General features: G+C 40.8%; 1 protein-coding gene across 18 annotated transcripts in view; it reads right to left on the minus strand.

Annotated features, from left to right (window-relative positions):
- Window positions 1-14,595, minus strand: part of SNAP91 (synaptosome associated protein 91) — a 169,504-nt gene extending 154,909 nt beyond the window's left edge. For 3 of the 18 annotated variants that reach the window (XM_059889673.1, XM_059889676.1, XM_059889672.1), the window contains exons 1-2: window positions 14,089-14,240; window positions 12,980-13,139 (exon numbers count right to left, since the gene is read on the minus strand). In XM_059889673.1, coding sequence (XP_059745656.1) covers window positions 12,980-13,109 — 130 coding nt within the window. In that variant the 5' untranslated portion in view covers window positions 13,110-13,139; window positions 14,089-14,240. 18 annotated transcript variants of the gene reach the window in all.
- Between the last annotated feature and the right edge of the window lie 10,523 nt (window positions 14,596-25,118).

A 25,118-nucleotide genomic window follows, 5' to 3' on the forward strand; every position in this document is an offset into this window, starting at 1 on the left:
ACTTTTCTTTATTTTTCCAATTATTTATCTGAGACAAATTTATAACAAATTCCTGGGCCAAAGGATTTTCAAGAGTTTTGACTAGTACTGCCAATCTGTCCTCCCAAAGTCTGTATCAATTTACACCCCTGCCAACTGAGTACCCAACTTACACTCTTATTTTTCCACCTGAAAAAGTAATACTGAACTCAATTAAAGAAGCATCTTTTGATGAATTTACAGTGTAACTGCATGAAATGATTAGTATGACCCACAAGAAAAACCAAAGTCAAATCTTTGCTCTGCCACTCCATATATACACACACACATACATACACAGAACCAACTCTTGACATAGTAATGTTACTACAATGCACTTTTCTTCAAAAAAAACAAAAGCAAAGTATAACTAAAAATTAAATGACTCCTTTGGAACCATGATGAGAATTCTTGGGCGGGGGAAGAACAGAGAAACACAAAGCAAAGAGGAGATGCAGGTGTTAAAAATGGTGCAGCCTGTCCATTAGCACAGGCTCAAATCACTCTTCCATGTACCTTAAATGACTACACTCATGCTCAGTCAAGGGTAGCCAAAACCAGAGTGCTAAGTGTTAAAATACTTAACGAAGAAACCAGAAAAACATGAACACACTGCAATTCTACTGGGATAGGAAGACCACAAAAAACAAAACTTCATTACGCCATGGTCTAACTGAAGTGTTTAGCTAGATGACAGATCTGTAAGCTGTACAATTTGATGCTAATTAAGTTGATAATGAGATTATATGAAATTTTAAAAATTTCTATTAGGGAAGAATCAATAGGACATTTTCTGATATCTTTTTAATATTTACCTCAGGAAAAATTACAAAGGACGGTGACATGAAAGCAACTGGCTTTGGAAAGAATAGGAGAAAGGAAATATTCTTCATGTGGATATTTTCTTAACCTAAATTTTAACAACCTTTGTATTTTTTCTTTGGTGTTAACAGGGTAACAGACCAACCCAATGAAGTATGGTGCAAACATACTTAGACATATTTAATATACACGGTGATTTGGGGTGGGCTTGGGGGGGTTTATATTTTGGGGTTTTTGTTTTAGATTTTTAATAGTTGGGAACATGATTTTATAAAATTCTGTTATTTCAGTCATAATAGTTAAGGAATGTTATAAATTATGTCACCACAAGAAGAAGATCAAACTAAGAGACCTTAAAAGTTTAACACGTCATTTTTAGAAGACTTTCAACTAAATGACACATGTCTGTAATCTTTACAGTCTTGTCACCAATGGCACAGGGAGCATTCTCTGGTGTCAGCACCAGGACCCAAGAACCAAGCAAAAGACAAGGAGAGGCAAAAGGTAAGTAGGGGTCAGACTGGCAGGAACGGTCAGCAGGGGCAGCTGCACGGTAATCCCTGTGTCACAAGTGCCCAGGGGTATGTTTGCATTTATGGTGAACTGAATTTGAATTCACACTCTTAAACACGTGTGCACGTATGTTACATTTCCCACATGACCCCACACAGAGATTATTACCTGGCAAAGGCACAGCAATCAGAATTAGGTGAACAAAGCAATGACCCATTAGGGCAACTGCTCAAGGCAGACAGATAAAGAAGTATTCAGTATTAACACACAAAGAATGTGTGATTTTCACCTCTTTGGGACTCATCCGTAAAAATGAAAAGCTTGGACAACTTCTAATATTCTCTGGATCCTAGAAGACCCTCCAGATCTGGCCCTACCCACAACTCAGGTCTTGTCTCATAGCCTTCTCAGTCTTCTTAACCTCAGTCTTCCAGCAGCCCTTATTTAACTTCTTTCAATTCCCAAAATGTATCTCGCTTGCCCCACGCCTCTTCTAAGATAATAGTCTGCGAAAGCCCTGGTCCACCCCTCACCCAGGTCAGTCACGCTTAATCTTTAAAGCTGGACTTCAACATCACCTCCGCTGCATGCACCTCCATGAAGGACTTCACCTCCTTTGTTAAAACTTCTTTTAGAACAACATGCAATTCGCTTTTTTCATTTTCTGTCTACCCAAGTAACCTGCAAGCTCTCTGATGCCAAGAGTTGTGCATCTTGCTCACTCTAGCATCCCACGCCTTCTGGAACAATTATTGGTGGTGCTGTGTGTGTGCTCAGTAATGTCCGACTGTTTGTGAGCACATGGACTGTAGCCCACCAGGCTCCTCTGTCCACGGGATTTCCCAGGCTTGAATACTGGAGTGGGTTGCCGTTTCCTTCTCCAGGGATCTTCCTGAACCAGGGATTGAACCTGTGTCTCTATCATCTCCTGCACTGGCAGGTGGATTCTTTATACTGCGCCACCTGGGAAGCCCGGAACAATTCCTGGAATTTAGTAAATACTCAAATATTTGTTAAATGAATAAATGATGGGATTGTGTTTAATAAAGCTACTAAAAGACTCAATACTAAAAGTAACTTCTAGTTTCTCCAAACAGGTCATGAAAAGCCAAATCAAATATGCTGATATTCACTGTTCTCTTTACAAAGGTAAAAGAATCCAAAGCTTTCAGTTAAGCTGTCTCCTTTCCTCACTGTTTCCCCAAAACCCTCAAGTTGTTAATGGTAATATTATATCACTATACACATAGTGAATAATAATCATTTCAGTGAAAATTAACAGTATGTAGCTATTTTTGAAATAACATTTTTCTTTTATAACTATCCTTACCATTAATAATGTAGGTAGTTATAAATTATAAAATGGCTAGTGAAAAACAATGCTACCCAACTGTATCCAACTCAAAACAAACCAAGCAAATGGTACACACATCTACACCCACATGATGCTAGTGAAGAGTTTTCTTGATATTAACATCCAGTCATCCACTACCTCATCAATAATGATATACACCAAGAGAAGCACACATATGCTTTAAATCCATAACCAAAACACTTTTCCTATCAAGGCTATAATTTTAACCAAATTTAAAATCTCACTTCTGAAACCTAGCTTCACTCATACCTTTTCAGTAGGTTTCAGAAATGAGATTTTAAAATATATAAAGACACAGAAGCAGCACGTACAAAGGCCCCCAAATAATGCAGAGTATAACGAACCTGATGAATGTCAGAGTTGCTCTGGAATGAACTATGGAGTTGTGTAAAGAGGATGGGTGGAGAAGGCAATGGCACCCCACTCCAGTACTCTTGCCTGGGATCCCATGGACAGAGGAGCCTGGTAGGGTGCAGTCCATGAGGTAGCTAAGAGTCAGACACAACTGAGCAACTTCATTTTGACTTTTCACTTTCATGCATTGGAGAAGGAAATGGCAACCCACTCCAGTGTTCTTGCCTGGAGAATCCCAGGAACGGGGGAGCCTGGTGGGCTGCCGTCTATGGGGTCACACAGAGTCGGACACGACTGAAGCAACTTAGCAGCAGCAGCAAAGAGGATGGGGGGCAGAGGATGGGAAAACAGGTGGATTGCATTTCTAGCATACAGGTAAACTAACAAGAAGGAAAACACCTGATAATTTAGATAAATATTACAGGCACCTTCCACTTATTTGGCTGTATTCATGAAGAGGTAAAAGCAATCCCTAAGGCCAGAAACGAAAGAAGATGCAGAAAACCACATGGTAGGTAAACTGCTACTTGAGAGAAGGCTGAGCTGAGGCCGTGTGCTAGTCTGAGTGGCCAGAAGCTTAGATTTTAACAGCTCTTTGAAGAACAAAAGACCAGGCGGTGGGGACTAAGCAAGACGGCTAATTGGAACCAAGACCTCCTCACAGAGCTGGGACCCTCAAGTTACTTCCTTACTAAAATTAGGAGAAAACAAAACAAAACAAAACAAAGAACACCTTCAAGCAAAGGAAGATCATAGGAAAACAATTCACTCGACCTAGGTCTTTGGTAGTTATGGTAGGGGAAAAATCTTTGGGGCATTTGTAAACATAGCTTGTCACCTTGCTGGAGTTTGTGATTCAAATTTTTATTACAGATTCACACTCCTCTATCCAAGACCCTTGAGCCATATATGTTTCAGAATTTAGGATTTTCCACATTTTCCAAAAGTAGTATGAGGCACACACCCATAAACTAAGTAACCTAGTATAATCTGGGCAACATACATACAACGGTCTTTCTGTAGCTCAATATATGAACCTTCAAGGTAGGTAGAAAAATGGCTATGACTGATCACATTTTGTCAACAAATGATTTCCAAAAGAATTTTGTTCTTCTGAGCTTTTTGGATTTTCAAATTATGAATAAGAATTATGGACCTGGACCTGCATTAGATGGGAAGCTCCAAGAACAGAAATTAACTTAAGGTACTCCCAGGATGGTAGTGCATGTGGGACCTTATAGAAGCAAACACAAATCCTCTCGAAATACAGTTAGGCTTTCTAGGATTCCCACAGATGAAGTCCTAGACAACATGATCTCAGAGTCCAAAATTACAAAACATGTAAGGAAACAAATCATTATGGAAGGTCAGGCAAAAACAATAGCAGAGGCAGAGCTTCATGTAATTGATCTGTGAGATACAGAATATAAAATGAGTTGTGTTGAAAATGTTAAAGAAATAAAAGAGAAACTCAAAATGTGAGCAAGAAATGTAAATTATCTCAATGCAAGGTAATACTGAAAAACTTAAAAAATGAAAAGTATAAATGAATAAAATTAAAAACTAAAGATGAGTAAAAGCAGACAAGATATAGCTAAAGAGAGAATTAATGAACTGGAAGATATCTGAAAAAGAAAGCACAGTAAAGAAAGTATTAGAAACTATGAAAGGTATATTTAGAGATGGATATAATGAGAAGGTCCAGAACATACATAATCATGTTTGAAGGAGATAAGAAAGAGAATGGATGTAGGGAACAATCAAAGATAACAGAAAGGCAGGGAATTTTCCAGAACTGATGAAAGACATAAATTCTCAAATTCAGGAAACCCATCAAGTTCCAAATAGGATAAAAAAAAGAAAACTACATCCACACAGACATACAGTACAGATGGAGGAGACAAGATTTATAAAGCAGCCAGAGAGAGAGATTACCTGAAGGTAGGCAGACTAATAGATGACTGCTTAAGAGCAACAGTGGAAGCCAAATACTACCTTTATCGAGAAAATAACTCAATCTAAAACTGTATATCCAGATAAACTATCCTTCAAAAAATGTGGGTAGAATAAAGATGTTTTTTAGACAAAAGCAGAGTTTACCACTGAAGAACCTTACTTGAAGGAGATTCAAAAGGATATAGTTCAAGAAAACCTAAGGAATAATGAAGGAATGGTTAGCAAAAAAGTAAAGGTGGATATAGCTACATAAACACTGCCTATATGAAATAATAATGTCTGGCTTTGGAGGTTAAAGACTTCCCTGGTGGCTCAGATGGTAAAGCGTCTGCCTACAATGCAGGAGACCTGGGTTCAATCCCTGGGTCGGGAAGATCTCCTGGAGAAGGAAATGGCAACCCACTCCAGTATTCTTGCCTGGAAAATCCCATGGATGGAGGAGCCTGGTAGACTACAGCCCATGGGGTCGCAAAGAGTTGGACACGACTGAGCGACTTCACTCACTTTGGAGGTTAAAACAACAGTGGACTAAAACCCTGGACAATAATAGGATGTAAGAAGTGGATGACTGGAATGGAAAGCTTCTAAATTTCTCTTTTGGGGGGAGGAATAAAAAGAGATAGTGGTCTAGGCAGCCTCTAAGTACACATATTAAATTTTTAAGGGCAACCACTAAAAGGACTGAAATAGTATATATATAGTTTCCAAACTATAGGGGAGGGAAGTGGAATTAAAGTAAAAACCAAAGCAATCGAAAGAAGACCAAAAAAAGCCCAGTAAAGGGAAATCAGAAAGGATCACATATCAATTGTTATGTTGGCAGTAGCAGTAATGGCACTAGCAATGCTAACTACAGCAGTGGTAGTAATAACTGATGCTCATTGCATGTTTATGTGTCAAGTTCTGGGCTAGTATCTTAGATGCATTCTCTTATTTCTCACCAAAATTGAGGTAGATACTAATATTAATCATTTTATAGATTAAGACTAATTATTGATCAAACCAAGTAGAAGACAGCTAAAGAAGGAGAGGTCAGTTCTAAAAGAACTGATCACCCACTGTATTTGAGTGGAAGAGAACACTTGTGGGAGTGGTCTGGGCAATTTAGTGGACAATGTCTGACACCCTACAAGGATTCTAACGTTTCATGTGTGAATTAGGCCAAAGAGACAGAATATACAAAGAAGGCTTGAGTTGTGTTTTTTGTCTTTGGAATTATGAGTGTCTGTTTCAAGAAGCTTGGTTGTGAAAGAAAAGCAAGGGGATGACAGGTTGGTTGCTGGAAAAGGTCATAGAATTCAAGGAGAGTTGGGTGTAGGAGGTTCTGTTTGTTTGTTTTCAAGGCAGATACTTGAAAATTTCATGAGAGAGCCAGAGAGAGAAGTTTAAGATACAGATGACACGAAATAACTGATGCAGAAAGGAGAAGAGTTATAGCTTAAAATAAAAGTGCTAATCCTAGGGAAAAAAACAAATGATCAGGCCCCAAGGCAAAACCACACAAAGCAAAGATCCAGCTTCTAGCTTCTCTCTGCTGGGAATGGCCACATCACAAGATCTCTTAGAAGACATCGGAGCCTTCTTAAAGATGCATAAGAGAGAAATCTTAAGGACATATGGGAGAACAGGGGAGGGGGACAGGAGGATCCTCACACACTTGGCACAAATGGAAGAGAAAGCAGGAAAAAGAGCTATGCTGCAGGCTTCAGGTTATAACTCTCTCTGGTTTGCACTTTCATCCAACTGCTCCAAGAAGATTCCATCATTTTTCACTTATAGGTCATCATGTAATTGACACCGAGTACGCCATTCAACTCTTCTCCCCTTTACGAAAAGCACAAGATAGAGAAACTTCCACATTAGCACCAAAGAAAATCAGATAGCCAACATGTCCCTTACAAGCAAGCAAAGTATTCCTCTGTAAAGAGAAATGAATTTACAAACAAAGTGGAAACTTGAGAATAAACATTTTTTAATGGCAAGAAATGCGGCTTTTCAAATTATTTAACTGCATTCAGAGTATATGGAAGGTTCTCTGGGGAGCTGCTGGCTCAGGAGTTGAATCATCTAAAATACAACTCTGTAAGGAAAGCATTCTCTGCCCTCAGGGAACATGGTTACATGTCACATTTGACCTTCTTTACCAAGTTATTAAAACCAAGATAAGCTCCAAAGAACACCCTCTCCCAACATCAACCAATTTGAAGAGAGGAGGTAAGATATTTAAAAGGTTATTTACTTGTGAAGGGCTTCTCTCATAGCTCAGTTGGTAAAGAATCTGCCTGCAATGCAGGAGATCCTGGTTCAATTCCTGGGTTGGGAAGATCCCCCAGAGAAAGGAAAGGCTGCCCACTCCAGTATTCTGGCCTGGAGAATTCCAAGGACTGTGTAGTCCAAGGGGTCCCAAAGAGTTGGACATGACTGAGTGACTTATTTCACTTCACCTCACTTACTTGTGAAAAGCTAAGGGAAAGACCCATGACAACTAAGTGCACAGATTAAATTTCAAATTAAGACTTCAACAACCATTTATTAAACATTGAAACTAATATGGCAATGAACCAAACATCTAGATTTTAATCTAAAATGCAGGAAGCTAATTTTGCAATTACAATATGAATGTACCTACTGCATACATAGTTTTACATATTTTTTCATATACACAATCTCTTAAATCACTAGAGTAACTTCTAAAAAAATGATTTATCAGTTTTATACTGGTTCTAAGAAAGTATCTGCTAACCACACTGATCTCAAAAGGGAAAGAAAAAACTAAAGTGACCCAAAGATATTGAACATTATACCATAAAAAATATTTCTCTGAAAATGTGGAAAGTAAAAAGATCCAGGAAAAGATCTTTATTGTTCCGGTAACTGATATAAAGCCTACTTAATTACTGGGTTGGCCAAAAAGTTCATTTGGGTTTTTCCAGACCACCTTCCTGAGAGGTATGAATGAACTTTTTGGCGAACCCAATATTTTATATCATTTCTAGGGCAAGCTCCCTGATCTGACCTAAGACTCTTAGCCACTCTTCTTCTGCTCCTGTTAACCTCTCCACCTCGCAAGAGCTCTTCTCCCCTCCTGGGATGCTGATCATCGTCTGAGAATGTCACAGGACCACACAATTGGACCCTTTCAGATTTAAGGTATGAATGATAATAGTGTCAAATGTCTTTAGAAGTCTATTTCCCTCATCTCTTCCTGCTGCTGCTGCTGCTGCTAAGTCGCTTCAGTCATGTCTGACTCTGTGTGACCCCACAGACAGCAGCCCACGAGGCTCCCCAGTCCCTGGGATTCTCCAGGCAAGAACACTGGAGTGGGTTGCCATTTCCATCTCTTCCTGACTATCTAACTAATAACACAGACTGTTCTAAACCACTTCCACGCGGGCTTGGGCTTCGGTTGAAATCAAGGAGGAGGAACAAAATATGCCTTGGTCTAAAAAATTAGAGGGTTTCTTTGGACAATAACAAATAGTTAAATGAGAACTGAAATCAAAATAAAATTCATTTACAGCAAGTTAGCACACTTCTCATATAGCAAGTTACCCTAGTATTCAGTAAGCTTTTATACACTGCTGCACATTAATTTTACTCAGTAAGCTTAGCTTACACTTTTGATATTAGCACTATAGAAATCTTTTAAGTTATCACAAATACAGATACGATGAGCAACTGAAAACTGAACTGATCAACTGAATCAGTATACAAATAGCAATTCTACAAATGAAAATATATTTTAGATGTTATATCCTAAAGAAGCCTATGTAAAGCAAATACATTTTTTATTTAATTGTTCATTCTGTTCACTCATAAAATTTCTTACGTATTAGCAAATATTTTATAAATGAAGTTAAAGTGGCAGGACTTCTGTGGTCATTTGCCAATATCTGCCTTGAATCAAAATATACTCTATATCTCTTATTACCTTTACCTGATATTCTTGTAAGAAATACAATCTTATTTTTTTCTTATTTTTGGAGGGAAAGAATCATTTATAAATGTCAATATCTCTCAAACATAAGCTTTAGAACTTGAATTACTTATTAGTAGAATAAGCTCATTATTAAAAACTCTCAAGAGGTTTAAAATGGAAAAAAAATAGGATTACTGATAAGCGATTTGGCTTTTTTCATAAGGTTTGGCTTGATGTTGATAATAATCTCTAAGATTGAAATTTTCACAACCTTAAGCAGGGTATTTTAACAATATAGTAGTATATACATAGAAATTGTTCGTAAGAGCAGTTAACCAAAAGTAATCTTATACCAGGGCTGTAAAACTTCCCAAATTCTCCCTGCAGGTGTTACTCTGGGTCAACCCTTATTTTGTTGTTGTTCTTTAACCCTGACACAGAATTTGGGTAAGCAAGCACTGGATGTTACACTGGATCATGTTGCTGTATTATTTGACCTGGGTTATCCCTTAGGCCATCAACTACAAAACAGAACCAGAAAAACAATGGAAATGTAAAACAGTTTACATTTTGTAATGTAATGTAACCAAGTAGGTGAATGCTTGCCAAGTCCTGGATATTCTATGTGCAATCAAATAGGTACACAATGTTACAGGGAAAGGATGTACAAAAAAACTAATGTCAAAGTAACACTGACTGCAGGTTCAGTCGCTAGGCTCAGTTGTGTCCAACTCTTTGTGACCCCCCAGATTGTAGCCCATCCTCTGTCCATGGGATTCTCCAGGCAAGAATACTGGAGTGGGTTGCCATTTCCTTCTCCAAACGTTGATTAGGTATTTAATTTTCATGTGCAAAGGGCAACATTATTCTAGTAGAGTGTGGAATAAAAGCTTTACATAATCTAAAAGAACCTGAAAACACAGAATCCTTATTTAGATTATTAAGGATTCTACCCTTAATCATATCCTTTAAATTTCATATATAACTTCTGATTATGGAGAAACTTTTCTGAACATATTTTTCCCCCAAGAAACATACTATTATTGAAAACAAGGGGAAAAAATTGAGAATATTTGTCCAGTTTCCTTATTTCTCTGCCTTCTTATTATATGAAATTCTGCCTCCAGATGTTAACAAATCATTCCTCCAAAAGCATAAATCATGTATCATTAAGCCTTATTTTATAGATTACCATAGTTAACAATAATTTTTGTGGCCTATCAACCCAAACAGAAAAAATTATCTTTTAAGCCAGTATTTTAAATAATATTAAGTACACATTTCATAAAGATTCTGAGCCCAAATTAACCCAAGGTTTGTTTTTTTTTTAAATCACAGAACCATTAACTCTGTTCTTACAACCTTCTAATCTGAACTCCAAACTGCAAAATTACATACAAATCCAACTAGCAAAAACTTTTTTGGTTCATTGCCTCAACTCTGTATTTTGTGCTCTTTTCCTCCTAACTAGTATTTAATATTTTCATGACCAAATAATCTTAAGATTATTTCAGTGCCCACAGAAAAACTTAGCTATATGTTTGCATGTTTTAATAACTGCCGTGACTCACTTTTAAAACTCGTGTGTTACTGGAAACCTGTGAATAAATTACTAAGGTCATCTACTGTTACTGAAAGGAACATTACAAAGAATTCTGTACAAAGATGCCTTCCTACAATGCATATACATATAACATTATTCATTTATATGTTGAGATTTTCCATATCACATTTAATTAAAATAGGTCATATCAGTAACTTGATACATATCTTTCCAAATTCCACCCTAAGGTTGACTTTAAATGAAGATAACCTATTTTATGCCTTATTGGAAAAGTAAAATGTTAAAGAGAAAGACCAATACTCCTCAGTTCTTGGCTTTTGCTCATTTTTTAAAATGAAAGAATAAAAATTTTCATGCCTATCATAAAAATTACAATAAGTATGTGGAGTTGTGATGCTCAATTTCACACAAAGCCATGCAAACAGGATGGGTATTCTAAAGATTAGACCATTCCAGTTCATATGGTTCCTTTCCCCCCTCTCACTAGAGAATATTACTAAAAAAAAAACACACATGGTAGTTAAGTGCAGTGGTTAAAAGCTATGAATATTAGTTACCTTCTCTGAACCTATTATGCAAAGATAAATTAGAAATGTAAAGCTCAGTGCCTGGCACATAGTAACTGCTCAATAAATGTTTAGCTCTTATGATTCCTCATCTTAATAATCTGATACAAGTTCCTCCTTCAGCTGAGTTCTTTAAATACGGAATCTTCCCCCTATATTCCACATCTTCAGAATCACCTCACTCACTAACATATGAGGGCGATACTGAAAAACCTGCCACCTGGAAAATTTATAAAAGATTTTCCAAGATCAAAAGATTAAGGTGACTATGGAAGAGTCAATCTTTCTCTGAAACATATTTAAGGAAAGTCTCAAACCTTTGAATGTTCTCTGAAAGGTATCAATATATGGATCTATCATTTTCAAACCATTTAGCAAATCCACAACCTATAGCTTTTTCTATTATAAGGATTGGCTACACTGACACCTACCTTTCAGACATGAGTCATCCTTTCAGAGTTGGGGAAACTGATGGAAACATGGCTAAATGATTCAGCACACTGCAGCAAAACGAGCTGGTCATGAATTTATAATTTCCACTTGTGTTAGGGGTCCTGGCCCAGCTGACCTCTTACCCCACACTGCATGGATAACATACAATACCATAATCACGTTTTGTAAAAGATTCTCTCTGGAAGAGAGTAATAGTGTGTCCCCCTCAGACAAGCTTCTAGAAGCAAAATTATTCATTTTTATGAGACAACAGGTTTGCAAGCCTGGAGAATCCTTACATCATCCAGCTACAAGCTTCATCAAGCTTTGCTTGTAGCAGGACCAGAGTCAATTCTTACAGTGCTTTCATTTTCTCAGCTGCACAAGGCAGACACTGGGGAAGGCCTAAAGCATAAGAAAATCTGAAAATGGGCAAAGGAAGCCAGATGGGAAGTGGGTACAGCTAGACCGTGCCTCTCATGCCAACACTGACCTTTACCAACAAACAACACAGGAGGATAGATTCTAAGCAGGTCCAAAAGACCGAACAGTAACTACAGAATATATTATTACTTGTAAGGAGCCTCACTACTAAAAGCAGGTGAAAGCCTTTTTCTAAGGGTCCCTATTAGCCCTTCAATAACAAAACATTTACTATGTTAATCCAATGAAATCTTTACTTTAGAAACAGATTCCAAACTAGATTAAAGCCTTTCCCATCAAATAACCAAGTTTTTTTAAAACAAAATATGAACTGAATGTTTTCATTTAAAATTGCACCATCTCAAATGCTGGCAAAGCACAACCATTTTGTGCCACAGCATGGCCATTCCGCCCAGCAGTTCCTGAGAATGGTACAAAGAAGTGTGCCAGGATGTGGAAAATGAAATCTCCATTATCTGTGAAGTGCAATTTCCTCATTCAGGAGCTTAACTTTATTTCAGTTTGCTGTGGTGACATACAACACACACGCACTGAACCTCAGCAGCAGCACTGAAAGAGATGACACTATTTTTAAAACTACCCCAAATGTAAGAAACAACTAGGGTGATAGATTTGACCTTCGAGTGTGCAACCCCTGGTTTCTTCTAATGTGGACTGGAGAAGGGGGGCGGGGTGAAAAGGGGGTTTAAAAAAAAAACGAGGTGAAAAGCGCCTTAACCATAATACACAATTTCTTGGTATCTTAAAGTGTGTTTGTAAATACATACATATATTTCTTTCTTTTCTCCACTAAAACCTTGGAGATCAGTAGGAGAAAAAAAAAATGGCTCAAAGACAAGGTTTCAGGGCTGACCCACGGCGACACCTCGACAGTGGGAGATTCTGAGCTCAGTGAGGGACAGCCCGGCTCCGAGGTCGCATGGACGCAGCATAAGCCGCCAGCGAGCCCAGGCCGCGCCGCACGCGTCCAGAGCGCCTCGGCCGTGCGCATGTCCCACTTATATAAAGAGGCTTACAGTCCAGGTGCTTTTTCTTGGGGCCCATCACTTCATGAGTAGTGGCTTTGCAGACCGCTCTGGCTACAGCGGAGCCTGTCACGCTGTACTGAGCCGCGGCGATCCGATCCGTGAGCGTTTGGCCCGACATCTTCTCCGGCCGCGTCTACCGCCTCCTCTTCTGCGGGGAAAGAGGGGGGAGCGGGGGGAGGGGGAAGATGGTCCTGCTTTAAGCCGCAGACTTGACCCTTCGAGCACCCAGGCCTTGCCTCCTCCAGCCGCACGGAGGCTCTGTTCTCCGTCCCCGCCCTGGTACCACCTTGCCGGAGCCAGCAGCAAGCTAAGCCCCGCACCGGCGACGCGGTCTGGCGGGGGCTGGGGGAGGGGGAAGGCCTTGAGCGAGACAAGGTCCCCTCCAGGAACCTCAGCGCGGATCCGGCGCCAGCATCACGACAATGTCCCCGAACGACCCTCCACTTCCCTCCCCTACCCGACCCCCATGCTGCCCGCCTCACCCCTCCGCGCCCCTCTGTCCAACAGCACTTTCCCCGCAACCTGATCTCCGGTGCCAGACCAGCCACCGTGTGCGTGCGGGTTATTCCCTAGGCGCCGCGCCCGCCCTGCGCCCACCTCTCGCCTCCCCGCCGCAGCGTCCCCTCCGAGCAGCCCGCAGGCTTCGGAGAATGGACCGGATACCCAAGCCGTGGCCGCCTCCCTCCTCCTCCCGGCGCCGCTGCAGCAACCGGCTCGGCCCCGCTCGGTAGCAGCGGAGATTATCCTATCGTTGCGCCATGTTACGCGTCCGCCTCCCCTTCCCTCCTCGCCGCCGTCTCCGGGGCCCCGCCGAGGCCCTCGTTCCCGAGGAGCCCCCACCCCTCGTTTCCCAAAGCCCCACCGCAAGGGCCGCCCCGGGGCTCTGCGGAGGCGCCCGAGTCTCGGAGCGCCTCGCCCCTCCTGACAGCGGAGTACAGAAGGGCTGACAGCCCCAGCCCAGCCCCCCGGCCGCCCTCGAGCGCGCCGCGGAGCTGTCACCCGGCCGCTGCCCTTCCTCGCGCCCTAGGATTATCCCCTCCCGCTCCCCGCGCGGCCCGAGCGCGCAGAGAGGCCCGAGCCGGCGCCCCGGTACTCACCCCGCCCCAGGAGCGGCGCTGCCCGCCGCAGGATGAGCGGACCCCGGGTCGCCGAAGGAAGTCGCGCCGGGTGGGTGTGTGCGGCCGCGCGCGGACCCGGTGCCCCGGGGCGCGATGCCTCCAGCCCCGGCCCAGCCCCCGCCCTCGGCTCCGCGGTCCCTGCGCCCGCCGCCGTGGCCCCAGGAGCCAGCCGCACCCGCCCGCTGCCGCGTCTCCCCAGCCCTCCGCGCTGCGGCCCCATCCCCGCCCCCACCTCAGCTGTGGTTGCTCCGACGAGTCAGGTGACGGCGGCGGACAAACCCGGGCGAGCTCTCCACGCAGCGCCTCGCGGCCCCCTCCCAGCTACTCACACACGCCGCCCCCCCGGGGCCGCGAGCTTCCAGGCAAGGGGGCCGCGCGCGAGCATCCCCGGCAGGCGCGAGCAGAGAGGAGGGAGGCGGGGAGGCCGACACCCGCCCAGCCAACCACCCTCCGCGAGGCGCCGGGCAGCCCGTCTGCTCCCTGGACCCGCACCCGGCACGCACTGCGCGCGCGCGCACCGCGCACACCTGCCGGCCGTCTGCAGGATACGCCCGGGCGGCGGGGGCGTTGGCGCAGCCCGGCTAGTGAGGTCCGCGAGTTCTGCTCAGTGCACGCCGGGGCTGGGCGTCGTCGCGCGCTGCCTGGAAGAACCCAGCCCTTCCTCCCCTACATCTGATTCTCCCGCCGGCCAAAGACAGCAGAGGCCTCGATGGGCAGGACGATTTGAAAATGTCAAATTCTGTTGGCCGACAGGGCCGTTACCTGTGTGTCCTCAACTCCTTGGAGCGCCTCCACTTGTCTGTTTTAGTTGGGAGCTCGCGTGGGTAGTTAATTCTCTCGCCACTTTGGTCTTAAACGCATACTGAAGTCTACTACAAGGACGCATAATTAACAAGACTATCGATCCCGTTCCAGATCATATGCAGAGTAGTATTTTAGGTGCGTAAGGAAAACTCTTTTGCACTTTTAATTTTTCCCACTTGAATATAGTCTTCGACTGTGTTAAGTGTATTTGAATTCTATACATGGATTTCTAAACAGGGATTTGGCTACGTTAATGGTTTCACGTGCTGACAGTTTCTGAGATTGTTGTTTACCTTAAACTAAAAAATCTTTTAAATTCTCGCGGTAGAATGGAGATCAGAACTTCACTTGTGAATTTTCTTGCCATTGTTCCTGGCTTTGTTTATGCTTTCTTTCATTTGGTAAAGGGTTGAGTATGCAAAGGCATGATTTTGTAACTGTTGGGACTGATTCTAGCATTAATTGTAAGCGTGAAGACTGAAGAAAGACAACTCAAGACTACCTTTGTCAGGTTCTAAATGCTGGTCTTCCCATACCTAGCAGTACCACACCTAGATATTTAAATAAGAAAAAAAAACTTCCATTCAAAACCTTGTCCTCAAATTTTGTAACAGCTTTATATGGCGGCACCAAACTGGAAGAATGTCATTCTAGTGGTAAGAGGATAAACAAAGTGTGGTATAACCACACGTGAAATATTATTAAGCAATAACAGGGAACAAAGAACATAAATGAGTCTCAGGTGTACTATGCTACATCAAAGAAGCCCAACCCCACACGCTGCTTATGTTGTGACTATATAACATTCTGAAAAAGGCAAAATTATAGAGACAGAGCATGTCAGATGCCAGGGGTAGGGGAAGAGATAGACTGCAAAGGGGCAGAAGTTAACATTTTTGAAGTGATGAAAATGCTCTATATCATGATTGCGATAATAGTTACACAACTGCATATATTACTCAAAGCTTACCAGTTTGTACTCCAACAATTAGTGAGTTTATTGTATGTAAATTATACCTCAATAAGTCTGATAAAAAGAACTAGAATGGCAATATCATCAGACAGAGCAGACTGCATAATAAGAAATATTAGTAAGATTTAAAATGCACATTTCATGAAAAAGGAAAGGTTACAACAGACAATGCAGAAATACAAAAGATTCCAAGAGACTATTATGAACAACTGTATGGCAATAAAATAGATAACCTGAAAGAAATGGACAAATTCTTAGAAAAGTTCAATCTTCCAAGACTGAAGCAAGAAGAAATAGAAATTATATACAACCCAATTACAAGCACTGAAATTGGAGCTGTGATAAAAAAAAAAATCTCCCAAAAAACAAAAGCCCAGGACCAGATGTGGAGAAGGCAATGGTAACCCACTCCAGTACTCTTGCCTGGAAAATCCCATGGACAGAGGAGCCTAGTAGGCTGCAGTTCATGGGGATCACAAAGAGTTGGACACAACTGAGCGACTTCACTTTCACTTTTCACTTTGATGCATTGGAGAAGGAAATGGTAACACACTCCAGTGTTCTTGCCTGGAGAATCCCAGAAACGGTGGAGCCTGGTGGGTTACCGTCTATGGGGTCGCACAGTCGGACTCGACTGAAGCGACTTAGCAGCAGCAGCAGCAGGACCAGGTGGCTTCACATGAGAATTCTATCAAACATTTAGAGAAGAGCTAATGCCTAGCCTTCTAAAACTCTTTCAAAAAATTACAGAGGAAGGAACACTTCCAAACTCATTCTACCAGGCCACCATCACCTTGATACCAAAACCAGACAAATAAAACTACAGGCCAAAATCACTGATGAACATAGATGGAAAACTCCTCAACAAAATTTTAGCAAACAGAATTCAGCAACACATCAGAAAGCTCATACACCATGATCAACTTGGATTTCTTCCAGGGATGCAAGCTTTCTTTAATATATGCGAATCAATGTGATACACCATGTTAACAAATTAAAAGATAAAAACTATATGATCATCTCAATAGATGCAGAAAAAGCCTTTGACAAATTTCAGCACCCATTTATGATTAAAACTCTTGAAAAAATGGGCATAGAAGGAACCTACCTCAACATAGTAAAGGCCATATATGATAAGCCTACAGAAAATATTATTCTCAATGGTGAAAAACCAAAGGCATTCCCCCTAAGATCAGGAACAAGACAAGAGTGTCCACTTTCCCCACTGTTGTTCAACAGAGTTCTGGAAGTCCTAGCTACAGCAATCAGAGAAGAAAAAGAAATACAAGAAATCCAGATCAGAAAAGAAGTAAAGCTCTTTTGTAGCTGTTTACAGATGACATGATAATCTAAATAGAAAACCCTAAAGATAGTATCAGGAAATTACTAATCAGTGAATTTAGCAAAGTTGCAGGATACAAAATCAATACACAGAAATCACTTGCATTTCTATACACTAACAATGAAAAATCAGAACAATTAAGGAATCAATTCCATTCACCATTGCAACAAAAAGAATTAAATATCTAGGAATAAACTTACCTAAGGAGACAAAAGAACTGTACACAGAAAATTATAAGACACTAATGAAAGGAATCAAAGATGACATAAACAAATGGAGAGATATTCCGTGCTCCTGGGTAGGAAGAATCAATATTGTGAAAATGACTATACTACCGAATGCAATCTACAGGTTTAATGCAATCCATATCAAATTACTAATGACATTTTTTCACAGAACTAGAACAAAAAATTTCACAATTCATATAGAAACACAAAAGACCCTGAATAGCCAAAGCAGTCTTGAGAAAGAAGAATGGAGCTGGAGGAGCCAACCTTCCTGACGTCAGGTTATACTACAAAGCTACAGTCACCAAGACAGTATGGTACTGGCAAAAAACAGAAACATAGACCAGTGGAACAAGATAAAAAGCCCAGAAATAAACTCATGCACCTATGGGTACTTTATATTTGACATAAGAGGCAAGAATATACAATGGGGCAAAGACAGCCTCTTCAATAAATGGTGCTGGGAAAACTGGACAGCTACATGTAAAAAAATGAAATTAAATCACTTCCTAACACCACACACACAAATAAACTAAAAATGGATTAAAGACCTAAATGTAAGACCAGAAACTATAAAACTCTTAGAGGAAAACATAGGCAGAACCCTTGATGACATAAAGCAAGATCCTCTATGACCCACCTCCTAGAGTAATGAAAAAAATAAAAACAAAAGTAAACAAGTGTGACCTGATTAAACTTAAAAGCTTTTGCACAGCAAAGGAAACTATAAGCAAAGTGAAAAGACAACCCTCAGAATGGGAGAAAATAATAGCAAATGAAGCAACTGACAAAGGACTAATTTCCAAAATATACAAACAGCTCATACAACTCAAGACCAGAAAAACAAACAACCTAATCAAAAAGTGGGAAAAAGACCTAAACAGACATTTTTCCAAAGAAGACATACAGATGGCTAACAAACACATGAAAGGACGCTCAGCCTTGCTCAATGTTAGAGAAATGCAAATCAAAGCTAAAGTGAGATATCACCTCACACTTGTCAGAATGGCCATCATCAAAAAGTCTACCAACAATAAATGCTGGAGAGGGTGTGGAGAAAAGGGAATGCTCTTGAACTGCTGTTGAGAATGTAAACTGATACAACCACCATGGAAGACAGTATGGAGATTCCTTAAAAACTAGGAATAAAACCACCATATGACCCATAAATCCCACTCCTAGGCACATACCCTAAGGAAACCATAATTTTTGCAGCATTATTTACAATAGCTAAAGCATGGCGTCTGAAGTGAAATAGATGGGGAAACAGTAGAAACAGTGTCAGACTTTATTTTGGGGGGACTCAAAAATCACTGCAGATGGTGATTGCAGCCATGAAATTAAAAGACACTTACTCCTTGGAAGGAAAGTTATGACCAACCTAGATATCATATTAAACAGCAGAGACATTACTTTGCCAACAAAGATCCATCTTGTCAAGGCTATGGTTTTTCCAGTGGTCGTGTATGGATGTGAGAGCTGGACTGTGAAGAAAACTGAAAGCTGAGCACTGAAGAATTGATGCTTTTGAACTGTGGTGTTGAAGAAGACTCTTGAGAGTCCCTTGGACTGCAAGGAGATCCAACCAGTCCATCCTAAAGGAGATCGGTCCTGGGTGTTCATTGGAAGGACTGATGCTGAAGCTGAAACTCCAATACTTTGGCCACTTCATACGAAGAGTTGACTCATTGGAAAAGACTCTGATGCTGGGAGGGATTGGGGGCAGGAGGAGAAGGGGACGACAGAGGATGAGATGGCTGGATGGCATCATCGACTCGATGGACATGAGTTTGAGTAAATTCAGGGTGTTGGTGATGGACAGGGAGGCCTGGCGTGCTGCAATTCATGGGGTCGCAAAGAGTCGGACTCGACTGAACGACTGAACTGAACTGAGAGCATGGAAGCAATCTAGATGTCCATCAAGAGGTGAATGGATAAAGAAGTTGTGGTGTATATACACAATGGACTATTGCTGCTGCTGCTGCTGCTGCTGCTAAGTCGCTTCAGTCGTGTCCGACTCTGCGCGACCCCATAGAGGGCAGCCTACCAGGCTCCCCCGTCCCTGGGATTCTCCAGGCAAGAACACTGGAGTGGGTTGCCGTTTCCTTCTCCAATAGATGAAAGTGAAAAGTGAAAGTTAGGTTGCTCAGTCGTGTCTGACCTTCAGCGACCCCATGGACTGCAGCCCACCAGGCTCCTCTGTCCATGGGATTTTCCAGGCAAGAGTACTGGAGTGGGGTGCCATTGCCTTCTCCTCAGTGGACTATTACTCAGTCCTAAAAAGAAACGCTTTTGAGTCAGTTCTAATGAGGTGGATGAACCTAGAACCTATTATACAGTGAGTCAGAAAGAGAAAGATAAACACTGTACTATAACACATATGTGCGGAATCTAGAAAAATGATACTGAAGAATTTATTTACAGGACAACAGTGGAAAAACAGACATAGAGAATAGACTTACGGACATGGGGAGAGGGGAGGAAAGGGTGAGACGCATGGAAAGGGTAACATAGAAACTTACATCACCATATGTAAAATAGATAGCCAACAGGAATTTGCTGTCTTGCTCAGGAAACTCAAACAGGGGCTCTGTATCAACCTAGAGGGGTGGGATGGGGAAGGAGATGGGAGGGAGCTTCAAAAAGGAGGGGATATATGTATACCTATGATTGATTCATGTTGAGGTTTGACAGAAAACAGCAAAATTCTGTAAAGCAATTATCCTTCAATAAAAAATAAATTAATTTTTAAAAAGCACATTTCATAAAGATAAAATTCCTTGAGCCTATGTAACAATCTTACATATTTATATATTAAAAAGAAGAGCTTCAAAATGGGCTGAAGCAAAAACTAATATCATTGTAAAGAGAAATAGGCAAATCCACCATTATATTTCAGGATTTCAACACTATTCTATTGATAAGATAGGTAGAAAACCAGTAAGATTTTAGATGACTTGAAATAACTATGTCAGTCAATTTGACTTAATTGACAATTACAAAGAGCTACACTCAAACATTCTTTCTAAGTGCTCATAGAATAGTTACCACATTCTGAGACTTGTCTCATAAATTTAAAAGGATTTTAATTATACAAACTGCATTCTCTTACAACTGTTGAATTTAACTAAAAATCAATTACAGAGATATCTAGAAATCCCTGCATGTTTGTTAATTAATACATTCTAAATAACTCATGGATCTGATTTTCCTACAGGAAATTTGGATTACTTTGAATTAAATGATAATGAAAATACTACATATCAAAATTTGTTGGATGTAGGTAAAAGCAGAAATCAGAGGGAAATTTATACATGAACATCTCTCTGTCACGGGTCGTAGCAGAAAAATGTCTGAAAATCTAACTACAGAAATGTAGTGAAAATTAGTGAATCATGTTAATGGTAGAACCAACTTTTGAATGTTATTGGTTGTTTTGGAAGAAAATCTTACTAAGCTTTGAAAATAGCAGCATATTTCCAGTGGTAAAGATTAAGAAATGCCAAATTCTATATGCACCCCAGTGTTCAGTGCAGCATTATTTGCAAGAACCAGGGCATGGAACCAGTCTAGATGTCCAATGACAGATGAATGGATAAAGAAGAAGTGGTACATATATGTGATGGAATATTACTCAGCCGTTAAAAGGAATGAAATTGAGTCAGTTGTAGTGAGGTGGATGAACCTAGAGTCTGTCATACAGAATGAAGTAAGTCAGAAAGAGAAAAACAAATATTGGATATTGACACATATATATACAGAATCTAGAAAAATGATGAGAAAGGACTTGTGGACACAGTGGGGTAGGAGATGGTGGGACGAATTGAGAGGGTAGCATTGACATATTTAAACTATCATGTGCAAAATAGATAGCTAGTGGGAAGCTGCTGTGTGATACAGGAAACTCAGCTCAGTGCTCTGGAATAACCTAAAGGAGTGGGATGAGGGGCTGGGAGGGAGGGTCAAGAGGGAAAAGTTACATGTATGCTTACAGCTGATTCACACTGTTGTACAACAGAAACTAACCCAGCATGGTAAAGCAGTTATCCTCCAATTTAAAATAATAATAATAAAGAAATGCCAGGTTCTTATCTCCAGGAAAACCTAGAAATTTCAACCATGAAAGTTGAAAGAGAAAATTGACTAAAAGATACACATTGAGAGAAAGAAAAAGGATTGCTTACCAAAATATTCCCTCTGCAGGCCCAAGGACATAATAAATAATATTCAGCAATCTGAGGCAAGAATAAGCATTGACATTCGATATTTTTACAAATCGATAGAGTCTTTGATCTCTCTCAGTGGTCAGAAAAGAAGTGGAATACAGTAGATATGCAAAACATGTTTTTAGAAAGTAAACTGAACTCAGATTTTCTGAGCCTATATGTATATACATGTCACCCTGTAAATTTTTTCTGCATCTCTGATTTAGTACACATTTTCATATAAGAATCATATTTAATAAAGGAAAACCAAACCAACAATAATTACGTGTAGACAGACAATGTTTGCCAGCATGTGAGGGCAAATGTCTTCAAAATACAAGAGAAGATACAACAAGAGGACAAGAAACTAAAGCTAAATCTGATGGCCGCAAGTAACAATCTGCGGTGGAAGTGGAATTTATATTTTTCTCTAAAAACTTAATGTCTTTCTGCAGGTAAAACTATAGGGATATTTTATTCCAAGGATGCTTTTCTGTCAAGGTATAAAAAAAATCTGAGGTGCAAATGTAACTATATTGGGATATATCCACCCCCACCCTCAAATGTGACATGTTTATCCAACCTCAAAATTAACTGGCAACAAAAAGCAAATTTTTATATCCTGAACGCATTTGTATGGAGACAAAAAGATTGCTTCTCTTTTATGAGATGGCAAGTGAAAGAGACCATGAAAATGATGAGCATCCTAAGGTAGCAAGAAAATAGTAGGTTGCACAAAATATCAGTGAGACTGAGATTCAAACAACTGGATCATCTTAGGAAGTGTAACATTTTATCTGTGAAGGCATTCAAGTTATTTAAGAATGAAAGTAAACGAACAGAAAGTGTATTCCAAGACAGGACAAACATATTTATTAAGTTTTGTTCTGCTTCTCCTTCAGGCTAGAAATGAATTCCATGACAATTGGCATATTTGAAGGAATATGTACATTTTAATGCATGATAACAATTAGAACAATCTTTAAATGGTCTTTCCATTTTGCTTCCCTGATTTAAATCTCATGTGGCTATTCTGGTACACGTTCTGGTTATTGTTGTACAACCATCCTTGGCTTAAAAAGCAACTTCTTATTCTCTCTTACAGTTCTGTAAATGAACAGGGCTCTGCTGGGTCATTCTCCTTTGAAGTCTTTCATGTGGTTGCAATCAGATGACAGCCAGGGCTGCGGTCATCGGAAGTCCCTGCTGGGCTGCCCGAGATGGGTTATTCACTCACATGCCTGGCACTTGATGCTGGCCGCTCACTGAGAGCTCAGCTGAGGTTTCTACCAGATACCAACACAGGGCATCTTTATGTGGCTTGGGCTCCTAATGGGAAAGTGGTCCAGGGCAGTCACATTTCTTACATGCAGCCTGGCTTCCAAGAGGGAGCATCCCAAGATGAGTATTCCAAGGTGGAATACTAGGTGGAAGCTATAAATTTTCTTGTAACCTGAATCCAAGGTCATGTAGCATCAGTTCCCTTGTGTTCTATTGATCAAAAGCAACCTACGCAGACAGCCCAGGTTTAAAGGGGAGGAGACTATTACTGGGAGCACAGTGACACATAAAAATAAACCCTTGTGAAGAATCTATAAGAGAAATCTATACTCTCAGAAGTATGAGGTTAAGTGATTCACTTGACTCATTGAGAACTACCCCAAATATAATCAAAAAAATACTTGGGCCTAAATTAAAATAACACAGTGAAGCATTTTCTCTGGTTGGAATATTCTTTCTCACATACCAGGTAAACTCCTACTCATCCTTCAAGACCCAGGTTGAGTTGTACATGATCTGCAAATCTTTCCCAAATCCTGTATGTGAGCCTTTTCTTTTCACACATAAGGAGATTTAATACTGGAGAGTTTAAGTGACTTTCCTGCTATCACACAGGGAGATCTTGGCATAACCAATCCTAAATGCTACATGTCCAACTCCCAATCCAATGTTTCTTCCATTTTGTTCACTGCTCTTTTTTTTTTTTTTTTTTTCTTCCTGGCTGTGCTGGGTCTTCACTGTGGTGTGAGAGCTTTCTCCAGTTGCTCTGCTGGGGCTTAGTTGACCCATGGCATGTGGGATCTTAGTTCCCTGACAAGAGAGTGAACCCACATGCCCTGCATTGAAGCTGGATTCTTAACCACTAGGCAGCCATCCTCTGATAAAAGATATAATTAGTATTGTGATAGACTCTCATGTCAGAATATTCATAAGCTCTTTAGTCAGCGAAGTCCTTTTTGGAAATTTATGGGCTGGAAAGTGTGGTAGCTGATATCTTAGGTGGTAGAACTGCTTTGGATCCCTAGCATTGGCCCTTATTCGCTGTATGATTTGGGGCAAATTCTGTAGTCTTTAAACCTTAGTCTCCTCATTTGTAAAATGAGTATGATCATAACATCCACATCAAAAAATTGTTATTACGATCAAATCAGACAATGGCATGTAAAGGCATATAAATGGCATTAAAAGCCCAATAAATGTGATTAATAGTACTCAGAATCGTTCATGGAGTAATGGATTTCATTATTTCATAATATATGATTATGTTACAGTATATTTTTATTATCTTGTTTTAATAATTTGGAACTAAAATTCAAATCCATACAGTTCTCTGGGAAATACTCTCTTCTACTATTACTTGTACCTAGTTCCTGAGATGTGAAAGCAGATTACTTCAAATCATAGGTCAGACTGAGCTCCCAGTAAACTAGAGTAGAAAACACATGCATACGCAGTCATTGTAGAATAATGGTGTTCCAAACAGCAGTTTTTTCCCCCATTTTTTTTCCAATCTAAAGAGATGATTTCGAGGGAATTCTTGGAAGTGAGGAGATTTTTCTTTGGGAAAACAAGAGGATTAAGCAGAAAAATTTGTCTGGAGGAGGAAGTTTCCCAAATAAACTTGTAACTTAAAAGCAAGTGAGGGCTGAGCCAGTGGACTTCACCTTCCAGTGTGTATTCCTCTAAGTTTTCTTCATGTTATTTTGTTGTTGTTCAGTTGCTAAGTTGTTGCCCACTCTTTGCAACCCCACGGACTGCAGCACGCCAGGCCTCCCTGTCCTTCACTATCTCCTGGAGTTTGCTCAAACTCATGTCCGTTGAGTCAGTGATGCCATCCAACCATCTCGTCCTCTGTCGCCCCCTTCTCCTCCTGCCTTCAATCTTTCCCAGTGTCATGTCTTTTCCAATGAGTCAGCTCTTCACATCAGGTGGCCAAAGTATTGAAGCTTCAGCTTCAGCATCAGTCCTTCCAATGAACACTCAGGACTGATTTCCTTTAGGATGGACTGCTTGGATCTCCTTGCAGTCCAAGGGACTCTCAAGAGTCTTCTCCAGCACCACAGTTCAAAAGGATCAGTTCTTTGGTGCTCAGCCTTATTTATGGTCCAACTCATATCTGTACATGAATGTGAAAGTCACTTAGTCATGTCCAACTCTTTGTGTCTCCATGGACTGAG

The sequence above is a fragment of the Bos taurus genome, chromosome 9, assembly GCF_002263795.3.
Source record: "Bos taurus isolate L1 Dominette 01449 registration number 42190680 breed Hereford chromosome 9, ARS-UCD2.0, whole genome shotgun sequence".
In the NCBI taxonomy this organism is placed as follows: Eukaryota; Metazoa; Chordata; class Mammalia; order Artiodactyla; family Bovidae; genus Bos; species Bos taurus.